This window comes from Physeter macrocephalus, chromosome 17 (genome assembly GCF_002837175.3).
Source record: "Physeter macrocephalus isolate SW-GA chromosome 17, ASM283717v5, whole genome shotgun sequence".
Lineage (NCBI taxonomy): Eukaryota > Metazoa > Chordata > Mammalia > Artiodactyla > Physeteridae > Physeter > Physeter macrocephalus.
In genome coordinates, this window is record NC_041230.1 from 37,693,811 (window position 1) to 37,717,086 (window position 23,276).

At 51.9% G+C, this 23,276-nt stretch overlaps 1 protein-coding gene across 1 annotated transcript in view; it reads left to right on the forward strand.

Annotated features, from left to right (window-relative positions):
• Positions 1-16,354, forward strand: part of RANBP10 (RAN binding protein 10) — a 43,655-nt gene extending 27,301 nt beyond the window's left edge. Inside the window, exons 3-12 of the mRNA XM_028477654.2 lie at positions 3,669-3,691; positions 5,541-5,725; positions 8,128-8,240; positions 9,698-9,806; positions 9,907-10,055; positions 10,248-10,452; positions 11,197-11,318; positions 11,834-11,979; positions 12,299-12,410; positions 12,850-16,354. Coding sequence (XP_028333455.2) covers positions 3,669-3,691; positions 5,541-5,725; positions 8,128-8,240; positions 9,698-9,806; positions 9,907-10,055; positions 10,248-10,452; positions 11,197-11,318; positions 11,834-11,979; positions 12,299-12,410; positions 12,850-12,980 — 1,295 coding nt within the window. The 3' untranslated portion in view covers positions 12,981-16,354. The remainder of the gene's footprint in view (positions 1-3,668; positions 3,692-5,540; positions 5,726-8,127; positions 8,241-9,697; positions 9,807-9,906; positions 10,056-10,247; positions 10,453-11,196; positions 11,319-11,833; positions 11,980-12,298; positions 12,411-12,849) is intronic.
• The last annotated feature ends 6,922 nt before the right edge of the window (positions 16,355-23,276 follow it).

Below are 23,276 nucleotides of genomic sequence, written 5' to 3' on the forward strand. Positions count from 1 at the left end.
CAGCCGCTCCGCGGCATGTGGGATCTTCCCGGACCGGGGCACGAACCCGTGTCCCCTGCATCGGCAGGCAGACTCTCAGCCACTGTGCCACCAGGGAAGCCCTGCATTTTCTAGATCATGAAATTTGATGGAAAGTCGATTAAAGCGATAGACCACTTGGTGAATCTTCTAATGACCTTGTTTCCTTTTCACAAGCCAGCTTATCAATATAATGCACTTCAGAATCTCACGCAGGATCAGTGAGCCAGTCATTGCTCTCTAACCTCAGAACGTTTCTCCCTTTAGAGAAGCAGAGTGGTGTTTCCTGCCTCTGGCCGCCCCGCTCCTTTTATTTGCTCCATTGTCCTCTTGTCACAGCACTCACCCTATGTGTCGTTGGTCAGTTGTCTATGTAATTACTAGTTGCACACCATCTCTCTTGCTGGAGTTTGCAGCACTTTTAGGGCCAGGCTTACAGCTGGCTCCCTATTGCCTGTCATAGGGCCTAGCTCCTGGGAGGTCTCAGCAAATACTTGACGGGAGAACAAATGTACACTGAGTGAATGGAGACTGGAGATTGACGTCTCACCCACAAGTGGTCCATGAGCTTTCAGAGTAATTTTTTTTTTGGCTGCATTGCATAGCATGTGGGATCTTGGCTTTCCCACCAGGAATCGAACCCACACCCCTGCAGTGGAAGCGCGGATTCTTTTTCTTTTTCTTTTTCTTTTTTTTTTTTTTTTTTCGTGGTACGCGGGCCTCTCACTGCTGTGGCCTCTCCCGTTGCGGAGCAGAGGCTCCGGACGCACAGGCTCAGCAGCCATGGCTCACGGGCCCAGCCGCTCCGCGGCATGTGGGATCCTCCCGGACCGGGGCATGAACCCGTGTCCCCTGCATCGGCAGGCGGACTCTCAACCACTGCGCCACCAGGGAAGCCCATCTTTTTCTTTTTTTAAAATAAATTTATTTATTTATTTATTTATTTTTGGCTGCGTTGGGTCCTCTTTGCTGTGTGCGGGACCTCTCTAGCTGTGGTGAGCAGGGGCCACTCTTCGCTGCGGTGCATGGGCCTCATTGCGGTGGCCTCCCCCGTTGCAGAGCACGGGCTCTATGGCGCCTGGGCTTAGTTGCTCCGCAGTACATGGGATCCTCCCAGACCAGGGCTCAAACCCGTGTCTCCTGAATTGGCAGGCGGACTCCTAACCACTCTGCCACCAGGGAAGCCCTGAAGCACGGATTCTTAACCGCTGAACCCCCGGGGAAGTCCCCAGAGTAATTTTTATACAGGCTCTTTATACCCTCAGCGCCTCAGTGACCCCTGAGCTATGTCTTTTTGGCTCAGGGTACTTCTTAGCAGCAGGTTTGAATGTCCTATTTGCATCCTGGATCTTTGCCTGGATCTTCTCAGATCTTCCCGTGGGCCATCTCAGATCTTGCCATCACAATGTCTTTGTGGAGGCTCCCAGAGACCTACAGGGCTACAGGGAGCAGTGTTGCCCTTGTTCAGTGCAATAGGGGGTGGAGTAGCCTCTTTCCTCATCCTCCTGGAAGCACCTCAAGGCCTTGTCCTTCCTGAGTGCCATTGTGAGTAGAGCTAGGCAAGCCCGGGTAGGTCGTCCCCTGGGGAGAAATGTGGCAGTTGTCTCGCCCTGTGGCACAACTCTAGCCAACTTGTACCTAGACCTCACAGTTTATGAAGCAGCTTTCATAGCGAATCTGTTTTTCCTTCCTTCTTGAGGTGTTGGGTATATTGTTACCCCCTTTTTTCAGATGGACTCAGAGAGGTTGGGTAGCTTGCCAGAGGTCACACTGCAGATAATTGATGGAGCCTGGACTCCGCTTTCTTCCAGGGTTCTGTGGGCCTCTTCATGAGCCTGGGAGTACAGCAGTAGCCTGGCCACACTGAGATTCATGGGGGCAACTCCCATGCAGACCTGGTGGGTGGACATGGAGGGGCTTCCAGATTCCATCCTGCTAGTTCCGTGACTGCTGTGTGGGGCTCAGGAGTGGCCTCAGGCAGGAAGGTCATGGGTTTATGAACTTCTTTCACTGAGGAGCAAAATAGCCCAGTAAAGAATGTAAACAGTCTCTCTGTGCCTTGGTTTTTTAATATGTAAACTAGTGTCAGAGACAGTATACACCTTCCAGGGTTGTTCTGAGGATTAAATGGCTCCTTGTAAGACATGATTCCAGTGCCCAGCACAGAGGAAGAACACGGGATGCTCACTTGGCTGCTGTCAGGATTCTGGCCCCAGGTTTACTGGGAGACCTATCATCAGACCCTCACCTGTTCTTCACTCTTGCTGGGTTTCAGTTTCTTTTTGGGGTGGAGTTGAGGGAGCAGACAGGGACCTTTAAGCAGTCAGTGGTTTGAAAACCTCTCAGGCCGAAAGCTTAGGAGCTTCTAGAAGATATAAGAATTTTTAAAAATGGGAAGGCTATGAGCCCTTGGGAGAGTGTCCTTGGGCCTTGAGTCATATCTCAATCTGCAAACTATGAATGCTCTGGTAGATATGCTGAGGCCCCTCTCCTGCTCAGGGCTGTTCCTATATTTAGGGTCCCTATCCCCTCTACCCTCACTTCTGATTCAGGACTAAGGCCCCTAGAAACACAGCCTCTTCTCTTGGCAGGAGGGTTCAGAGGGTACATAGGCCACTGTTAACTTGGGCTTTGTCAACTCGGAATCTCTGGGGATTCTGGGCAAGTATGGGCTGAAGATGGGCAGCTGCCGCCCTCTCTGTCTCCACTGCTCCGTCAGCTTTGAGATGATGTTGGAGCATCAGACTAGGAATGAGTCCAGTCCCACTAGTTTCTGCTGGTTTTATGACTGCTGGCAAATCATTTAACCTCTTAGGCTTACTTTCCACATCTGTAAAATGGGGATAAGAAAGCCTGCTACCCATAGTTGGTATGAGGATCAGATGAGGTAATGGATGGAAAAGGGCCTGGCATACACAGGAGGTCTCCATAAATACATGTTGGATCAAGAGAACAATCAGGCCTAGAGAGGCCTCAGGGTAGATCGTTTGGGTTTAGTCCTTCCTAGAAGGTTTTCCCTGAGAGGGTAGAAATGCTGAGGACAAATATCTAAATATCTGACTTCACTTCTGGCCAAGCGACTCAGCAAAGGGAGGGCCAGGGTGTAAACCTACCAGGCGGGACTTCCCTGGTAACGCAGTGGTTAAGAATCCGCAATGCAGGGGACATGGGTTTGAGCCCTGACCCGGGAAGATCCCACATGCGGTGGTGCAGTTAAGCCCGTGCGCCACAACTACTGAGCCTGCGCTCTAGAGCTTGCAAGCCACAACTACTGAGCCCGTGTACCACAACTACTGAAGCCCGCGTGCCTAGAGCTCGCGCTCCACATCAAGAGAAGCCACCACAATGAGAAGCCCACGCACCGCAACAAAGAGTAGCTCCCGCTTGCCGCAACTAGAGAAAGCCCACGCGCACAGCAACAAAAAGACCCAAAGCAGCCAAAAATAAATAAATAAATAAATTTATTAAAAATATAAATAAAATAAAGTAAAATAAAACATAAACCTACCAAGCCCTGGCTAGTGCTTGTCCTTCACCGTAGGGGAGGTGTGATGACCAGCCCGTCCCCCAGCCATTGTGGCGGACCCTTGTGGGGCCCACAGAGGCATGGGAAACCAGGTGGCCTGATGACTGTTCCTTTCCCTCCACAGGTATAGCCTTCACAGACCTCCCGGTAAGTACTACTATTGGGTCTCCTGCTCTGGCCCCGGGGGCCGCCTGGGAAAGGGCATGGTGTTACCTGCAAGTGCAGGGTGTGGAGTCCTGCCCTTTCCCCAGCCAGGGATGTGTGCTGTGTCGTCAGCTTGAAGGTACCAGTAGGCGGTACCTGCCAGCCTTCTTCTCTCTCCAGCAGCAAGGCCTGGTCTTCCTCCATGACTCTTAGCAGGTGACAGAGATTTGTGGCATTTCCAAAGGCAGCTAGGAGGTAGGGGACGGTGTGGGCAGAGATGAGGTAGCTCCATGCCTCAGCTGGTCTGAACCAGTTCTGTGTGGCTTATAGCCAGTGGACCTGTGTGCAGAGTATAGAAAATTGTTCATATAGAAACTTGTTCCTGAACTGTTAGGGAGCCAGGTCCCTGTGCATACCCATCAAAGATCCCTGAGGAAAGCCAGTGCCCTAGGGGACTGAACCTGCTACTGTGCAAGGTACTACTCCTGGGCCAGAGAGGTGAGATTTATGGGGTTTTCTCCTCTTAGAAAAGGGTGAGGTTTCCTGCTGGCTTAGTTCAGGGCTCATCCCACCTCCTGCACTCCAGTCCTTCTTTGTCATGAGTCATCACAGGCCTTGTCACATGCAGGGCCTCCGCCCAGAATGCTGGGAGCCTGGCCTGGCTCTGTGTGCCCTGGCTGGGGTCTGGAAGGAGGAAAGGTTTGCTGACTCTGGGGGCTGCTTAGGGATCCTGGGCTCCCCTGTGATGCTCTAGGAATAGGAAATGCCCCTGTGATCTGAGGGGCCTTCTGAAGCCCAGACTGCAACACGCAGGATCCTGTTAGAACCTCTATGTATCAAAATCCTTCCCTCCAACCTGGAGTCCCCAGAGAGGGGCTCTGGTCCTAAGCAAAGAAAGAGAACAGACACAGGAGAATTCTGACCCTGAGTGGGGAAGAGTCTAGTGGTGGAGGTATGACATGAAACACCCAGATGTGGATGTGATGGCACTCTGTGCCAAGTGCTAGAAAGGCTGAACCCAGTGTGCAGTACCAGCACGTGGTAGTCAGGAATGATACATGGTCTGAGGATGGAAGGTGGAAGAGAAGACTGGGGACCTGGGGCCAATGAGGAGGAGGCTGGTGAGACATTGGGCTGTAGCAGTGGGAGCCATAGGAGGCCTGGAGTGAGGGAGCGACCTGGCAAAAGCTGGTCAAGGCAGGGGATAGATGGGAAGCAGGGAGCCCCACACCCAGAGGGACATGCCCAAACCTCACTGGCCAGAAGATCCTCCTCTTAGCCTCAGACAAGAAGGACAGCAGCCTTTCTTTACCTTTTTCCAGTGTCAGGGGGTCCATACCACCTAACCCCCTTGGCCATTTGGCTATACTCTCCTCTTCCTCCCCTCCTTTCCTCTCTCCCCGCATCCCTTCCTGCCCCCTTATATACCCCCCTTTTTTGTGGCAAAGGGATCCTTGGTCCTGGATCTTTCTGAAAGGAGCCATCCTCCACCCCTGCAGCAGATCTTCACGGGCCCAGCCTGCCTCTCTCTGCCCTGGCTGAGTCCCGAAGTGGGACCTTGGGCTTTGGGAACACTACAGCCTCTGATGCAGGTCAAGAGACTCCATGTTGAGCCTCGCTTACTTTTCTTTTGCCTTCTCCCCTCAAACTTTGGGGAATAGTGTCTCTGCTAGGGAGGTGGGCAGAATGTGGCTTAGCCCTGCCTCCCCCAGCCATGCTGCAATTCTCTCAAAGCCAAAGCAATGGCCTGTGGGAGCCAGCGCCTTCCCCTCTGTGCTGGAAGTGAGATGAGGCGAGGCCCTGCTGCCCCATTGCCCTCAGGGCCCAACTGACATTTCATTCTCCTCCTCAGGCCAACCTCTACCCCACCGTAGGCCTGCAGACACCTGGGGAGATTGTGGACGCCAACTTTGGGCAGCAACCCTTCCTGTTTGACATTGAGGACTACATGCGGGAGTGGCGTGCCAAGGTCCAGGGCACTGTCCACTGCTTCCCCATCAGTGCCCGGCTTGGCGAGTGGCAGGCGGTGCTGCAGAAGTGAGTGCTCCGCTCCCGCCCTTACCCAGCCCTGCCCCATCCCAGGGGCCTCACTCTCCTGTAGGCCCCTGTACTGCTACAAGCTGCTCTTGTGAACTTTAGTGGGTAGTGTTCCTTCTGGAAAGCACTCCCAGGATGACTCTGTCTGCTGCTCTCCTGCTCATCTCTTAGTTCAGTTCTCCAGAGCTGCTCCTAGTTAAACCTTTGCCGCCTCAACTGGATCGGAAGGCCCTGTATGTAACATCACCAGCAGGGCTGTTTTCCTTCGCCAGGTCATTTTGCAGAGGACGTGCTAGTAGGCCCTGTGGTATCTTCCTCTGTGTACTTTTCTTTTCCATAATAGGGAGTGTCTATCATGCCATGACTCTGGCCTAAGATCACCTCTCAGGGTCAGATCCAGCTAAGTCCCTTGCATCTGTGGCAGTGGTGGTGTGAAGAGGGTCCTCCCTAGGACCTAGCTGGCTCTTGGCTGATTAATTCCCAGCCTCTCCTGGGAGACAGTCATGATGAGAATCCCAAGGGAGGCCAGATATGGTTCTCTCTTCCACTTGACAGCTGCAGGCCTGAGTGAGGCAATGACCTGTACCCACTCTGCCAGGAGGTGGGTTAGTTTGTTAGATTGGCTCCCAGGGGTGGGCAGAAAAGGGCTGGGCTTCTACTAGCTCTGGTCATTGCCCTGCACACACCGGGGTACCAGAGTCCAGCGGGTGGGGGTGGGGTGCACACTAGGTTCTTTGTGTAGCCTTCCTTTCTTTAGGGATTGATATTGAGGCAGGGCCCTTGGGAGGGCTGAGGCAGGGGCTAGGTGGCCAGACCCTTCTCAGGAATAGCAGCACTACTACATCTTGTCCCCAGCCCCCAGAACTTATAAGAATCCCTTCCTTGGAGGGCCAGCATGGTGCCAGTCCCCATAGCAGGCTTGCTGGGACAGGCAAGGGGAGAGGTGGAGCTGCCCCAGCTGTGTGGGGGAGGGACTAATACTCTCAGTTGACAGGGCCTGGGCTCAGCACGTGGGTGTATTTGTTTACATGTATGTATCTGTGTGCCTGTGTGTGTTCATATGTAGTATTTGCTGAGACCTGCATATAACTCATATCTGTGATTTCATATAACTTCGCTTTATGGACATTGTTAATGGCTGTATTATCTCGCAGACACATTTGCCACAAACCCCTTGGCTGGCTTCCCTTGGTGGTAGGTTCAGGTTATTTCCTCTCTCTTGCTTGTGTAGGTCACCCTTTTGTACATAAAGAGTTTTCCATATTTAAGATTATTTTCTGGGTGTCCTTTCAAGAAGTGGAATTACTGAGTCAAAGGGACTGTACATTTTAGTGGCCTCTGACGTGCATATGGGCGCATCTGAACCATGTTCTGTGAAGAATTTTTGCCCTTGTGTTTGTAATAATATAAATATTATAATTCTTATTCATAATTAATGTTATAAATACATAATTTCATAATAAGAGGTTGTATATATTGACTTCTTGCTTTGCTAGGCACTTTATATGGATCATCTCATTTACCCCTTAAAACATGAGGGAACACACAGCTGAACTTCTGTGCCTTTTACATGACAGCCCTTCAGACATTTGTGTTTGGCAGTTATAATAATGACATTGACATATGCACACACCAAGGTATTCACTTTTGTACACATCAAATATGAGGACTCTACGTGTGCTGCTGCTTAGCCAGCTTTCGGTGTTATTAAATGGTTTCTGGACATCAGGCTTCTCAGGGCCATCTCCCAAAGATTGTGTTCTGGTTGGCCATGTTACTGCCTGAAACCTTGGCTTCTTGGGCCCTTAATTTGTTGTGTATCGTGGAGTAACTTGGGTCATGGGTTAGCTCCCCATCACCGTCTAGAGCCAACACTCCTGAGGGCCAGGTTCACCTGAGCTGGAATGCTTCTGCCGGGCGCGTGGGGCACCTGCAGAGGAGCTCCTGTGTCTGTAGAAGGTACGCACGTGGCATGCATCATCACTGGGCAGCTGCCAGACTGCTTGGCTGGCTGCCCTTCCAGGAAGCCCTCATAGAGCCTCTCGGCAGTCTCTGGGTTTGCTGCAGGTCACAGGAGGCAGCCACTTCTATAAGGAGATGGTATGTGCCTCTGTATGTAATTTTTTTATCATACTTGCCCGCCTGTGGGCAGCATATCCCAGAGAAACTGCAGCCACTCCTCCAAGCTGTGAGGACAGATGTGGTGACCTGCCCCTCTCCCGCCTGACTGCATGAGCACTGGGGGATGTTTTCATTTTGTTTTAGCCCCTTTACTATTCTGTGGAGGTTGCACCTTTAAGATATGTTTAGGGAAGCCCTAACAGGGAGATAGTCTGTCCCATCAGGGGGTTGGTGAGAAATGCAGTTCTTAAGTGTCACCTTGAGCATTTCCTTTTTTCTAGCATGGTCTCATCTTACCTGGTGCATCATGGGTATTGTGCCACGGCCACGGCTTTTGCCCGAATGACTGAAACCCCGATTCAGGAAGAACAAGCGTCCATAAAGAACAGACAAAGTAAGGTTGATTCTCCTCTCCCCTCTCCCTCCCTCTCTCACCTGTCCCTAATTCTGCTCTCTGGCTCATGGCAGCCTTGGGTAACCTGTCAGGAGTCTGTTCAGCTCAGGTCCTCACCAGAAGACCAGCCCACAGCCCAGCCCCAGGCCCTTCTTCGGTCCCTCTTTCAAGGCCACACTGTCCAGAAGGACAGTCCAGCAACATGGGAATGTCTCGGTGCAGCCTCCCTAATGCATACTCTGATGGCCTGGCACAGGCTGGGGCCTGGTATGGCTGGATCTTCCTCCATGCTTGTTTTCTTCCTCCTGCATCCTGGATTCCACTCAGCCTCCTGTTCACAGTCTTCTAGAAAGAGTGTGTTTGCATCTTACCAGTTCAGTGCCCTGCCTTTGCCACCATTTACTCAACCTTAGTAGTTCTGCCTGCCCCTGGGCAGAGAGGGGACTGAAGCAGTCAGACAGGGGGAAGGCTGATGCTCCGTGGCCACTGTGGTAGACCTCTCTCTGCTTCCCACCTCTGGTCCTGGGCTTTGCAGACAGAGAAGGAGCCAAAGGAAGCTTTCCTGGTGTTCATACTAGCCTGCATACTGCGTTTTTGGGGCTCTTTTGTGGAAGGAGGGTGCTGGGAAAGAGGAAACAGCCCAGAAAGGAGATAGGAAGAGGAGAGGAGAGTGAGGGAGAGTAGGTGTGTGTGGACACGTGTGTCTGTGTGTGCCTGCTTGCGTCACTCTGAGCCTGTCGTCTCTGTGTATGTGCATGTGTCTGTGTCTCCCAGAGAAGCCACGCCCAGCCAGACAGTCGGAAAGGGATCCCAGACTTGGGATCTACCCAGAAGTCGCTCCCAGCAAGACGCACCAGGCCCCAGGGCAAGAGCACGATGCCGACGGCCTGAGAGGTGTCAACGTCAGAGCTGCCAGTGTGAGGAGGATGACCTCTTCTCTCAGCAGGGGGCGTGCCGCAGCCCCTGAAGACCGCCGAGACGTGGGCCCTGGCCCAGAATCCATGAGCTGCCATTGCAAACCCCCTGTGAAGCCTGAGGAGAGAAGTCTGTCTGAAGAGGAGCCTCTCAGGCCACGAAGCTGCCCGGGTGCCCATCCCTAGATTATGCTCCCACGGCCAGGACCTCTTCCCCCTCCCAGGTCCCTGGCAACCTGTACTCCATAGGAGCAGGCCTCCAAACTCAATCTGCTGCCTCTGAGCTAAGAGCGCCCCCCTCCATTTTCCCCCCTTATTCTTTGAGGACTACCTGACACTTGACAGAAACCAGGATCTATTGTGGGGCTGGATGGCCAGGTTGTATCTTCAGCCTCTTCTGTGAGCATCTCAGTGGGCTTGCCACTCTGAGCCAGCCCACCTGACTGTCAGCTGGTCCGTGCTTGGGGCTGGCAGTGTGTAGACGTGTGGCTGTGAGGAAGGTCTGCGGCCCCTCGCTCACTGCCGCGTTCTTGCTCTCTACAGAGATCCAGAAGCTGGTGCTGGAGGGTCGTGTGGGTGAGGCCATTGAGACCACACAGCGCTTCTACCCAGGGCTGCTGGAGCACAACCCCAACCTGCTCTTCATGCTCAAGTAAGTTTGGGGCACCGTCAGGTCCCCCACAGCCCAGCTGGTGGTGGGCATACACAACCCGGACCAAGCCCAGAGCGTTGCTGCTCTGCTCCTTCTGCAGGTGCCGACAGTTTGTGGAGATGGTGAATGGGACTGACAGTGAGGTCCGCAGCTTGAGCTCCCGAAGCCCCAAGTCCCAGGACAGCTACCCTGGCTCCCCAAGCCTCAGCCCCCGACACGGCCCCACTAGTTCCCACATGCACAACACAGGTCAGCCACTCTCCAGAGGGCTCTGGGAAGAACTGGTGTGGAGAAGCAAGGCCACCCATACACCCTTCCCTGGGATGGGCTCAGGGCTTGCTGCTGGATTGGGGGAAGGGAAATGGGACCACTGTAGTTATTCCTGGGGCCCTGCTTGATGGCAAGCTGCCCCTCCTCCTGTGACTGTCCCCCGGCTTTTAGGAGCAGATAGTCCCAGCTGCAGCAATGGCGTCGCTTCCACCAAGAGCAAACAGAACCACAGTAAATACCCTCCGCCCAGCTCCTCCTCTTCCTCGTCGTCGTCCTCATCTTCCTCATCTCCATCCTCAGTCAATTACTCCGAGTCCAACTCAACAGATTCCACCAAGTCCCAGCCCCACAGCAGTACCAGTAACCAGGAGACCAGGTGCCTGTTCTGCTCTGCTTCTTCCTCCTGCCTTCTGCTCTGCGCCCACTGCAGCCTGTCCTTTGAGCGCCACCCTGCCCTTTACCCCCCACCTCCATCCCAGGTCTGTGCCTGGAATAGTAGCCGCTGACCCACCAGGCCTGGCATTGGCTCCAGCTTCGGGTCCAACTCTTGATTCAGCTGCCACCTTCCTTGGCCCTGTCTTTCTCCAGAGGCGCTGACGCTGAGAATGTGATTGCCTCCAAGGTTACCAGGCCTCTCAGAACCCCCAGGGTCTAGACTAAAGGAGCATTTACTGGGCTTAGCTTGTGGTCAGCCAGGTTGGGCAGGCAGGGTTTTTAATAGGTTGCAGACTGTAGGTGGCTTTCAGTAGCCCTCCAGCATGCTACAGGGCTGACCTGGGTTTGGCTCCCAGAGATGCCTGTCAGGACTTACCTGCCCTGGTCATTGGGGGACAGGGGGTGTATAGAAGGGGTGTACCAACTCAGAGGAGGGCCAGGGTGAGGACGGTCACAGAGGCAGCATGGGGACCAGAGTGGGAGTGAGGTACAAGCCTCTGGGATGGCTGGTGTCACAGTAGGGCCCAAGTATTAGAGCCCGGGAAGCCTGGGAGCTGTCCTTTCATGCCCTTTGGGGACCTCAGTTTACCCACTGCCAACTGCGGCTAAAGCCTAAATGGAGGCCCAACCAGGCTGTTCCATTCACATCCCCTTTGCTAACTCCTACCTCAACCCTTCTCCACAGCGACAGTGAGATGGAGATGGAGGCGGAACATTACCCCAATGGTGTCCTGGAGAGCATGTCCACACGCATTGTCAATGGTGCCTACAAGCATGAGGACCTGCAGACGGATGAGTCCAGCATGGGTAAGGCCGTGCCCCCGCATGGAGTTCCACAGGCGGCATTGCTCAGTCCCGGTGTCCTCTCCCCTCTGTGGGGGTTGGGATGGGCAGGCTTTGGTGGCTGGAGAAGCTCTATCCAGATCTGGTCCACTGCCTCGTTAGCCAATCATGAATCGGTGCTTGAGGTGGGAAGGCCCCAGCCTGCTGCCCAGAACAAGTTCCCAGCGTTTGGGGCTGGAGGGAGTTGGTGAGAGCAGACACCTTATGAACACCCTTGGATCTTGCAGAGGGTGGGAAGAGGGCAAGCTTTGAGTCCTGTCTGACTCCTAGACCATGGGCTAGGTGGACTAAGAAGAGCTCAGCTCTGGATGGTCCACCTGCTCCTCTCAGCCCTCACTTGCCTCTAGCAGAAGCTGCACCACCCCACCCTATCCCCAGCCAAGGTCCTTCTTGTCGTGTTCTCTTTGGGGTCCCCACCCTAGTCCTCCCTTTCTCTCTTTATCCCTCCTGATGTGTTCCCTGCTGGGCTCTGGGCGCAGACGATGGGCATCCTCGGCGGCAGCTCTGCGGGGGCAATCAGGCGGCCACAGAAAGGATTATCCTGTTTGGCCGTGAGTTGCAGGCACTGAGTGAGCAGCTGGGCCGGGAATACGGCAAGAATTTGGCCCACACAGAGATGCTGCAGGTACAGAACAAGCCAGGCCCTCATACAGAGTGGGCCCCCATTTGGTGGTGGGGCAGGGTGACTGTGGGAGGGCACTCGGGGCAGGCAGCAGCAACAGGACACAGCGGGCTCTAGTCAAGTCTGCAGTGGGGAACAGGACATCCAGGGTACACCCCACCCTCTCTAGGTTCTGGGGAGGACACAGCCCTACCTGACCCTTCAGTCGGGGTATGTTGTGCTCTCCGTGGGCACCACGCAGGGCCCTGTATCCCCCTGGAGCCATGGAGGAGGGGGTGCGTGGTGCGTGCCACAGTCCTCTCAAGAATGCCCTGTCCTTTAGGATGCCTTTAGCCTGCTTGCGTACTCAGACCCCTGGAGCTGCCCAGTTGGCCAGCAGCTTGACCCCATCCAGAGGGAGCCTGTATGTGCTGCCCTCAACAGCGCCATTTTAGGTAAGTGGATCTAACAAAAACAGAAGCTGGCCTATGAGTACCTAGGTTGGCCTCTTCACCCCTCCCTAGAAATTACTGATGTTTATCCAAATCTGGGCAGTGAGCTCTGCCCAGAGGCTCTCTGGTGACCCATAGGACTCTTGGGCTCCCATGGCTGAACCTAAACCCTGACCTCCCTCTGCCCAACTGAGTTGGCTGGCTAGATCATGATGGGCCCTAGACTATGACCCTGGGCCTTGGCTAGCTCATTGCTCTAAAGAAAGCTGAGATTCACAGGCAGGGCCATGGCCTGGTGGCTGGGACACACTCACACAGAGACACATGAGTGCTCTGTTCCAAGAGATTCTGTCCACTCCCCCCACCTTCTGCTCCCAAGGGAACTTTGACCTGGGCTTAGCCCTGAGCAGGGCAGTGACCAGGCCTTGTCTCTTCTCCACAGAGTCTCAGAACCTGCCAAAGCAGCCCCCTCTGATGCTCGCCTTGGGCCAGGCATCTGAATGTCTACGGCTCATGGCCCGAGCGGGCCTGGGATCTTGCTCCTTTGCCAGAGTCGACGACTACTTGCACTAGCTGACCACACTGTCTGGCCCCACCTGGCCCTCCCGCGGCCCCAGGGCTGGAGCAGCCCTGCCCTCCATCGGCACCTGGTGCAGGGACCTGGAAGCCATGGGCAGAGTCCACCCCTCCTGCCTGGCCTCCCCCCTTCCTTTCCTTCCTTTCTTCCCTTCCTTCCTTTCTTTTTCTCCCACCCTCAGTCTCTCTCTCTCCCCCCTTCATGTGCAGCGGCCTATGACACAGTATTGTCTGGTTACTTCTATTTTGAAAGAAGGGGTTTGTTTTGAGGAGAGGTTGGGGTTTTTTAATCTTTTTTTTTTCCCCTCCTGACTGAGCCACCAGTATTTATCTCTGGAGAGTTTGTGCTGAGCTGGTTTCTGCTAATTTAGTGGTGAAGCCTATCCAAGTTGGTGATAGCTTATTATTTTCATAAGTAAAAAAAAAAAAAATGAGATTATATATATATATATATATATATATAAATATATATATTAAAAAAAGACACAGTATTTATCGTAGTGTTAGTGGTCCAGCACCTCTTGGGTGAAGCTTTCCAGACACCATATGTTTTTGAGTCCAACTCATTAAAAAAGAATCATCTCTGTCACCTCAGCCAAGTGATTCGTTTATTTCGGGCTTCCCCTTTGTTTAGCCACAGGCCCAGCTGCAGCCTAGGGAAGCCCAGTAGGCTTTGGGGGCCACATAGTGGGCAGGTCAGGCTAAGCTGGTTTGCAGCATCTGAGAGGTGTGGGTCCCTAGGCCCCTGAGAGCCGAACTGAGCAGAGAACTGCAGGGCCAAGGGTCCAAAGAAGAGATGAATTGGCCCAGGGCTACACAGCAGAGCAAGGGAGTTAGAGGGTCCTTGGCTAGCACGCTATCTACCATTCTACCCTGCCTCTCACTGCCTGCCTTGCCTCTCTCTCTCTTCCCTTTTCAACATCCTGCCTACCTTTGTTGTTAAGATGGCCAAATAATTCATTTACTCTAAATTGATTGCCTGGAAATTACCTGCCTTTGACCCGAGAGCTGCTGAGTGTCAGGCTGCAGGGAGGAAGTCTCCATACCCAGGACAGAGGCCCTTGAGTACACGGGCTGCCTGCTTCCTGCCTGGATCTTCACCGTCTCTGCACAGCTGTGATGGAATTGATGCTTTCTGTTGAAAAGCCAGGACCTTGTGGAGACAGATTTTTGGGCTGCCAGTCGCTGGAGTGGATGGAACCCTTGACCCCCTAGGCCAGGGCCTCACTGTAGCTGTGCCAGGCAGCTCCTTTGCAGTTTGGCCCCGGCCACTCTTAGAAAAGACTGTTAAGAATATTTGCTGGTCAGAGGAAAGGACCTCATGGGCTTTACAAATGTCCCGTCCGTCCATGTCAGACGGATCCTCACAGCTAGTGGGTCAAAAATAGTCCCGGTACTGCCATCAGGGAATCAGGAGAGGAAGGGTTACGATGCTGCCAGGACTTAGGCCAGCCATCTGTGGAGAGGACAGACTGCCCAGGAGGAAGAAAGGGACGAGGCCTCCCAGAGGAGCACCAGGATGGGCTGGGATTTCCCCATCGGCCTCACAGTGGGAGGGAGTGCCCAAGCAGCCCCTGCAAAGGGGCAGGGTCAGAAGTCGAGCTTCCAGTCCCTGCTTGGATCTGGGCTGGCCAAGCTCCTGCTCTCCATCAGTGGATTCAGGAATGGTTGGTGTGGCCTGAGATATTCAGTGCCCACCAGGACTCGCTGGGCCTACAGCTGGACAACAAGAGAAATGATTGAGTTGGACTAACTGCTGGTGATGGGCCCAGTGGCCCTGTGCTCTCCCAGAATTCTGCCCTGGGACATGGTCCTGTAGGCTGCTGCTTTTTTCTTGGTCCCTACTAGGGCCCCAGCTGGCATCCCAGAGACCGCAACCTATCAGGGGGGTGTTGTCCTGTCTGTAAAGGAAATTCATCGTGTGCAAACCTGGGGATGCCTAGCTCCCAAACCAAGAAGTTGGAAACATCAGGCTCTTAAAATGATCAGAAGCAAGCAGGAGTGGGAATTAAAACCAGAGGCTTTTGCAACTGGAATGAAGTTCAGAGAACACCTCCTCCAACAGTCCTCTCCTTTTATAGATAAGGAAACAGGCCCAGGAGATTAAGTGACTTGGCCGAAGTCACACAACAAATTAGGGCAGAACTGGGACTAACCTCATCCCTGAGGATTGGACAACACTGTTTAGTCCTAAAGCTGAATGGCGGGTGAGGGGTTAGGCTGGCAAGGCCTCCAGCAGTGTCTGCGCAGCTGGTACCTTCAGGGGTGTGTCAGGGATGGGGATGGGTGCCTGGGCTTGGGTTGTAGAGCGGCTGAGCGGCCCAGGAGGGCTCAGGACAGCTGTGTGCTGCTTGGGGTTGGGTGTCCACCTGCCTCGCACTCAGTACCCATGGCCACCTCCCCATTTTCTGTGCCTTATCTCACTGTTTCAGCTGAGTCCAAGTTGTTTACTCTGTTCCTCTCCAGAGGGGCTTTCTGTCCCAGTTGGACAGCATACCTTTGGGACATAAGCCTTTGCCCCACAAGCCGCGGAGAGGACCAAACTCAAGCTGCTTGAGCCCACTGTCTTGCTGATAGTCCAGGCCTGCCTGCCAGCCCGAGGAGCCCCTTATGCGCACCCAGTCCTGCCAGCCTGCTTCCGGGAGCCGAGAGTGGGGAAGGCACCTGGGAGGAGTCCCGGTGAAGAGCTGAACTTGAACCAAGGAGGCAGGAAGAAGACCTGGCTCTGTTGGGTTGTTCAGCCCTGGGGGAGCAGCCTTCCCTACTTACCTTTTCCTCTTGCTTCACCAAATGGTCGCTCCTTCCAGAGCAGAAACTGGCGGACACACAAAGAAAGCCAGAACCCCTATTCCTCACCTACATGGGTCTGGCTGGGTGTTGGCCGGCAGAACAGGGACACCAAGAGATGGAGAAGCGGGGACTGCCCAGCCTCCCAGCACCTTCCTACCCCTTAAGCAAGCACAAAGAAGATGAGGCAGAGACCTGTCAGAGCTGAAAGTTCCTTTGGTCGCTCACAACTCAGGTATGCACACCGTGTGGCAGCTGGGCAGGAGAGCCCTACTTGACCACCAGCCCCGTGCACACGGACCTGTGGCCAGATTGTGGACTCTGGCTGTCTCAGGCACCGCCTCTTTGCATTGGGTTTTCCTCCATTAGTAACTACAGCCGACACAGACGTCCTCCACATTGTGCACACTGGTTCTGCCTTTGTCCTCGCAAGTTGATACTTGGCATTAGCATGAAACTTCTGGGTGTGGGAGGGTTTAGAGAGAATTCTAACACAAAACATCCTATTAAATTGTACTTGAGAGATGAAAAAACTCCTGTTGTATTTTGACAGAATTATTTTTATTAAAATACACTTCCATGAGTAGTCACGAGTGTCTGGTCTCTGTCGTGAGTCCTACTGGGATTGGCACCCTTAGTGTGGCACAGCCGTCCTGGAGGGCTTGGTCCCTTCCCAGTCTACTAGTCGAGCGCCTGGGCCCCTGGTGTCTCAAGGATTCTCAAGACTTTTGCAAGACCCCAAAGAGCGTAGATACTTAAAGCTTTGATTCTCTCCCACGAAACAGCTTTCATCTGAGACAAAGAAAAAGTAGCAAATACAAAAAGGTGGGCCATAGGACCTCTTCTCCTCAAAGTAAGATTTTAATGCATTCTAAATACGCTCGCTCCAAACACTGGTCAGAACTCTTCTGAGGGGTATTAAGGTTAGCTTCCTTTCAGTCTGAGGAAAAAGAGCTCATGCTCAAAATCCCAGTTTGGGTGACCCCAGAAAATTAACCTTTCTCAGCTTCATTTTCCCCATTCTTAATATGTTAATCCTGCTTCCCCATGGTGACAGAGGATTACAGCATGCATAGGGCAGGGCTTGGCACCTAGGGACACAGTACAAATGACCACCCTGTCTCCATGAGGATGCTCCCTACTGTGACCGGCCTGCTCCTGCCTCAAGCTGCCTCCTCTGCTCCCAAGGCACCAGGGTTTTATGCAGAGGAGGCATAAAATAGATTATGCTGCTGTCCACCTGGAGACAAGACTAGAAGCAAAGAAACCGTCTAGAAGCACAAGGCCAAACACAAGAAGGTGGGTTTGAGAAATATTTAGGGGATGTTAGTACCACAGGATGAGTGACCGGATGTGAAGGAGATCGGGGTAGCAAGAGATAAGGCAACTGCAGGCTTTTTGTTGGGGTGAAAGGATGGATAATATAGGGATATATTATCCACAAGATAATACAGGGAACAGAAGGTGGTGGCTAAAAGTTACTGGGAGTGAGGAGGTTTTCTGGAGAGCACATAAATCTATCTCAGAGAGACATGTTTCCTGGGACTGGAAAAGGGTTCTGTGACCCAGTAAATAATGAAAACTGTCATGGATGCTCACAGTGAACATCACCCACTAATTGAAAGCTCTAAAAAATCCTGTGTTAAGATGTGTAGCTTGGGCTTCCCTGGTGGCGCAGTGGTTGAGAGTCCGCCTGCCAATGCAGGGGACACGGGTTCGTGCCCCGGTCCGGGAGGATCCCACATGTCGCGGAGCTGCTGGGCCCGTGAGCCATGGCCGCTGAGCCTACGCGTCCGGAGCCTGTGCTCCGCAACGGGAGAGGCCACAGCAGAGAGAGGCCCCCGTACCGCAATGCCAATGCAGGGGACACGGGTTCGTGCCCCGGTCCGGGAGGATCCCACATGTCGCGGAGCTGCTGGGCCCGTGAGCCATGGCCGCTGAGCCTACGCGTCCGGAGCCTGTGCTCCGCAACGGGAGAGGCCACAGCAGTGAGAGGCCCCCGTACCGCAAAAAAAAAAAAAAAAAGATGTATAGCTTAACCCATCATTTTCCAAACTTACATTACTACAGAATGCTTCTCTCAGGGGCATTTTGCAGGACTCTCAGGGAAAAGCTAGTGTAGAGGGAAGAGTGGAGTATTCGATTAAGCACAAATGTCCTGGTTCCATAAGTAAAGCGACAGTAAATTCATTTCCCTCCAGACACATTTCCAACATAGCCTGTTTTACACTAAGGCTTACAGGTTTATTTCGCTGCTCTAGCGGACAGTTTGGTGAAACAAAGGGTAGTCTCGTTACAAAGTGGTATTTATTTTGGGGGAAATAGGTTCCAGTAAAGAGATCGGCAGGACTGAGGTCACAGTCTTGAAAAGCACCGACATGTAAGGAACAACCAAAGAACATCCAAAGAGGACTCCACACAGGCACGAAAAAGCGAGTCATTAGGAGTCAGAAAGCCGCGAAGTCCGGCGAATTCAAGAGAACTGTCGTTCTGCAAAGATACATCGTTATCCAGCAGCAGACCTTCCTTTTTTCTGGGACAACCAATGCCCACCACACTACTCAGAACCTCCTCGCTCTTGCTGCCGGGCGACGGACCAGAAAGAAGACTAGCCCGAGAAACCTCTCCGTCTGCCGCCTCCACCGCCGGAAACGAACGACCAGGGCTTCCAGCCAGACTGCTTAACCTCCGCCCCCAACCAGCGAGCATGCGCAGCTCTCGGCCACGGCCCCTGGTCCACCCCCGTCAGGGAGCATGCGCAGGCCTCCCGCCGTCCCGCCCCTCCCTTTCCAGACCCCGGTTTCTTAGAAACCAGGCGGCGCGTTCCCGGTGGCGGCGCGCTAGATTCCGGGGCCTGTGGGTCCCCGCCAGCCTCCCTCACGGAGGGCTGGTGGCCGCCGAGACCCGTCCAGACCCTTGGTCTCCGGTGCGGCGCAGGGCGGGGCATGCCAGCTTGCCAGGTGAGAGGCGGCCGGCGACGGCGGGTGAGGATGAAGAAGGGCATGGCGCGGCGGCGAGCGGGCGCCTGCCGGGCCTCCTCCGCGGCCCGGCGCCCGAGGTCGGAGGCGGGGATACGCAGAGCTGGGGCTGGAGGGGGCCGTTCTAACAGCCAGCGCGGGCTCGGAGTTCGGGGGTCGCCCCAGAGTTCGTCCTCCTGCCTCAGAAATAGGACGTGCAAGTTTGGTCGTAGAATTTTAGAATATTGGCTCCTGGAAGGACCTCGGCCATAACCCATCCCTTTACTGGACGCGAAAACCTAGGCTCCCCCGCCCTGTGCCGAGCAGACCCCCCTACCTGTGTGGGGACCGACGCTTTGTGGATAAGAATGTGAGGAATGGGAACCTCAGACAAAGGGCTCGTGGGGTAGCTGGTCCATCGTTTTTCAGAATGAGATGGTACTTTTCGGGGATAAATCTTTAAGAAAAGAGCGTTCAGGTGGCAGGTGGGAGAAGGGACACTCCAGAAGGTGCGGTGGCTCTGCCAGTCCCGGAGTGTCCACTGGCCAGATCTCCCTGGGCCTGACCTACCTTTGAAGCTCAAGAAGGAAGCAGATGGACTTGCGAAGACAAAAGGTGAGGTGAAGTATTCTCAGGGCATTATCAGATGAATGGTGAGGGAGGAACAGGGGGCCGGGAGATCAGGACTTGTGAATGGCGGTGTGAAGAGTTTACAGCAGCATCTAAAAAACAAGACTGGAGTAGACAAGTTTAAAGCTGCCTTGGATAGACACCAAGGAAGGTTATAACCCTTATTTATGTTCATTGTTCCCACAGTGTCATGCTGAGGGCAAGACACACGAGGAAGGAAGTAGGTGGCTTTTAGTATCCAGAAACTGGTTGCACAGGGCACAGAGGACCTTTGTAAGCTATGGGGCACAGAGGTCTCAGAAGGAAGAGCCCTGAGTCTGTGACCTTCAGGTGAACGGAACAACTGTTTAAATTAGAAAAGACACTTAATGCATTATTGTGATGTGGGGAGATATGGAGAAGATGGTAGTCAGGAAATCTAGATACATTCTTATTTATTTATTTTTGGCTGCCGTTGGGTCTTCATTGCTGGGCGCGGGCTTTCTCTAGTTGCAGAGAGCAGGGCCTCCTCTTCGTTGTGGTAGGCGGGCTTCTCATTGCGGTGGCTTCTCTTGTTGCGGAGCACGGGCTCTAGGCGCACAGGCTTCAGTAGTTGTGGCGCACGGGCTTAGTTGCTCCGCGGCATGTGGGGTCTTCCGGGACCAGGGATCGAACCCGTGTGCCCTGAATTGGCAGGCGGATTCTGGGCTTAGTTGCTCCGCGGCATGTGGGATCTTCCGGGACCAGGGATCGAACCCGTGTGCCCTGAATTGGCAGGCGGATTCTCAACCACTGCGCCACCAGGGAAGCCCGTAGATACATTCTTGATAAGGAAACTCATTTCCTTCTGAAAAGCTACACCAGGGAACAAGAGTTTTAAGGCCATCCATTTTACAGAAAATGTGAAAAAGTTAGTGCTTTTGGACTAGGAGTTTAGAGAACTTATCTGTACCAAGAGCTGAAAAATTTCAGCAGACAGTATTATTGGTAGACACCCACCCCACCCCCACCATTTTACAGCTAAAGATTCTATTGTGAGAGACTTTCTCTTACCACCTGGTTGTTCTCTACCTTTCCTATGGAATGATTGGTCTGGAGCTGATCTGTTATTTTTATTTGTTGGGAAAATTCAAATATGTGATTTCTATAGTAATACTAGAACCCATTAGTAGTAGGATTAGCAATGAAAAAAAAAGTACTCCCCCAGAAGACATAAATGTTTGTAATATGGGGAAAAGAAGTGTGTGATTTTTAAAAGATGGTCCCTGATTCTAATCATCGAAGTCAGTTTTTTGCTAGCTTGATAAAACTAATTTTCAGTGTGTATTTGACTTTGCCGCAGGGTTTTTTTTTTTTTTTTTTTTTAACCCCTCAGAGTGGTAAGAGAAGATGCATTGAAAGTATGATAATGTTAATAGGTAAAATTAGTTTTTTTTGTGTGTGTGTGTGGTATGCGGGCCTCCCTCTGTTGTGGCCTCTCCCGTTGCGGAGCACAGGCTCCGGACGCGCAGGCTCAGCGGCCATGGCTCACGGGCCCAGCCGCTCCGCGGCACGTGGGATCCTCCCAGACCCGGGCGCGAACCCAGTTCCCCTGCGTCGGCAGGCGGACGCGCAACCACTGCGCCACCAGGGAAGCCCGGTAAGATTAGTTTAAGGAAGAAAGCTTTGTTCTTCCTTTGTCCATAACGATGGCTATTGTGGCTTTGCATTTTATTGACTTTTCTTCCATCTCTGGAAATATTTGTATAAATACCTCAAGAAATAATGGGGTATTATGAGAAGGATACATAATCTGTGGGGGAACGTTGGCACTGTTAACCAAATCCTGTCAGAAAAGCTTTATGAAAATTATTGTATTCTGTGTAGAAACCCTCATTACTTTAGCTTTGGCCCAGATAGAAGACAGGCAAGTAGGCCAAAATCAAAGTAGATGGAAGGGAGCAATTACCATCTGTGGCACTGGATAGGGAGTGGGAGGGGGCTTTGAATGTCAGTGCAAATACTTCCTTGAATGAGCATTTGGAGAAGATAATGCTTAAATGTGGTGAGTGTGCCCCGTGGATTTGTGTGCATTATTTTAGCCCCTCTAATCAGAAAGACACTTGTTTTCAGAGGAGAAAGATGTGCACACTCTCAAAGTCTTTCTTCATTGCTATGGCAATGAAACCTTTGACAAATAATTACTTAACATCCATTCCATTTTCTGGGACAGCTGAGGGCAGTTATCAAAACTGGCCTGTAGTAAAGTAATCAACAGTATTTAACAGGCCAACTTACCAGATAAACCAGTAATGCTAGCAGGATTTACTTTCACTGAACTGCTTTTCTAGTTATACAATAAGAGGAGAAATAAAATGGGGACACAGTGTGATCTCATGTAGGAAGTTGTAATACAGAGTTGGTGTTCGGAAAACACAGGAATCAGCGACCACTCACTTAGAAGCAGAAGAGCCCTTCTGATGCCTAACAAGTCACTTGTGTGTTTTTATAATAGGAGGTCCAATTCTAGGATAAATCCACGATTAGAATTGAACAGTGTCTAGAAAAAAATTGGTTATTTTGCTGTATTTGAGAATTCGTTTACAGTGTAGTAATAGGACATTATTTTTCTTACATACAAATAAAAGCAGCTTTGTATTAGTAAACTTCAGGACAGCCTAAAAGTCCAAATTACTTGAAAATTTAGATGCCAGGTGTTTTTAAGAGTGGGGAATGAAAGATAGTTGAAATAAGTTTGGGCTCATGAAAATCAGGATGATAAAAGATACTGAGAAAAACATGAAAACAGTAAGACTTCCCAGCACACTAACATTCACTTATGAATTAGCCATTAGGTCAGGAATGAGCTCATTAAAGTACCATGTCTTTAAACCCAGACAAAGGAAATGAGAAATGGAGTAAATATTTCTTTTTCATGATGATGGGAATGAACACTTAGAAAATAGGATTAAACATTAAGAAGGAAGAGGTGAATGTTCCTGCATTACTTAAATACACTCAAACCCTACCCTTAACACGTGTTCTTTAGTTCCTGCTCTTAGAAGGGGAATTGCAAGTGGTGTCTTTGTCCTAGGTACTGTCAGTTTCCAAGGTTGCCAGTGGCAAAATGGCACACTCTTTGGGACCCAGGATTGCCAGGAATTGCTGTGGGGATACCTCAGTCTCCCCACCACCTCTCAGAGCCATTCCCAGAAGCTGCTTCTGTAATGGTTCCTATCTGTCTTCTACTATGAAAGATTAGGAACGAAGGCTTTGAGGAATGGGAACTAAGTACTGAGCACAGTCTTCCTTTCTGGCCTGGGATAACTCTGCTCCTCTCAAACTGTCAGCTCTCAATTTCTCATGGGAATAGATAATCCCAAAATACAACTGGAAACGCTTCTACTTGGCTTTGAGATTTACCATATCACTTTACAACCTCAAAATCTTTATTATTTACTTTCACGATTAATTTTGCTTAGAATGATAACGTTAGGCAAATCATGTGATTTCTGGGCCATAATTTCTTAACCTGTATAATGGTTATAACAGAAAATTGGAAAATGACATAGGTGCCTAACACTAGAGAAAGGAAAAGCTGGTTCATGTAGTCAGTAAAATACCACGTAACCCTTAAAAACTGTCTGTGACAACATGAAAAATGCATATGTCAAAATAGTAAGTGAAAAAAAATCAGGATACAAAGTTGTGAATACAGTTTGATTACAAGTACATCAAACAGATGTAAAAACTTAGCAAAAAGGAACATAAAAAGAACACATAGTAATTTTCTATAATGAGTAAATATTAAAACAAACAAACCAACAAACCCCTCCTGAAAGTTTCTTGCTTGTGTAAAGAATGATACTGAACTTGTTTTCTCTCTGCGAGCCTTCACCCCTTCTTGCTCTCTGACTGTATTAAAAGTGGTGGAGGGGCTTCCCTGGTGGCGCAGTGGTTG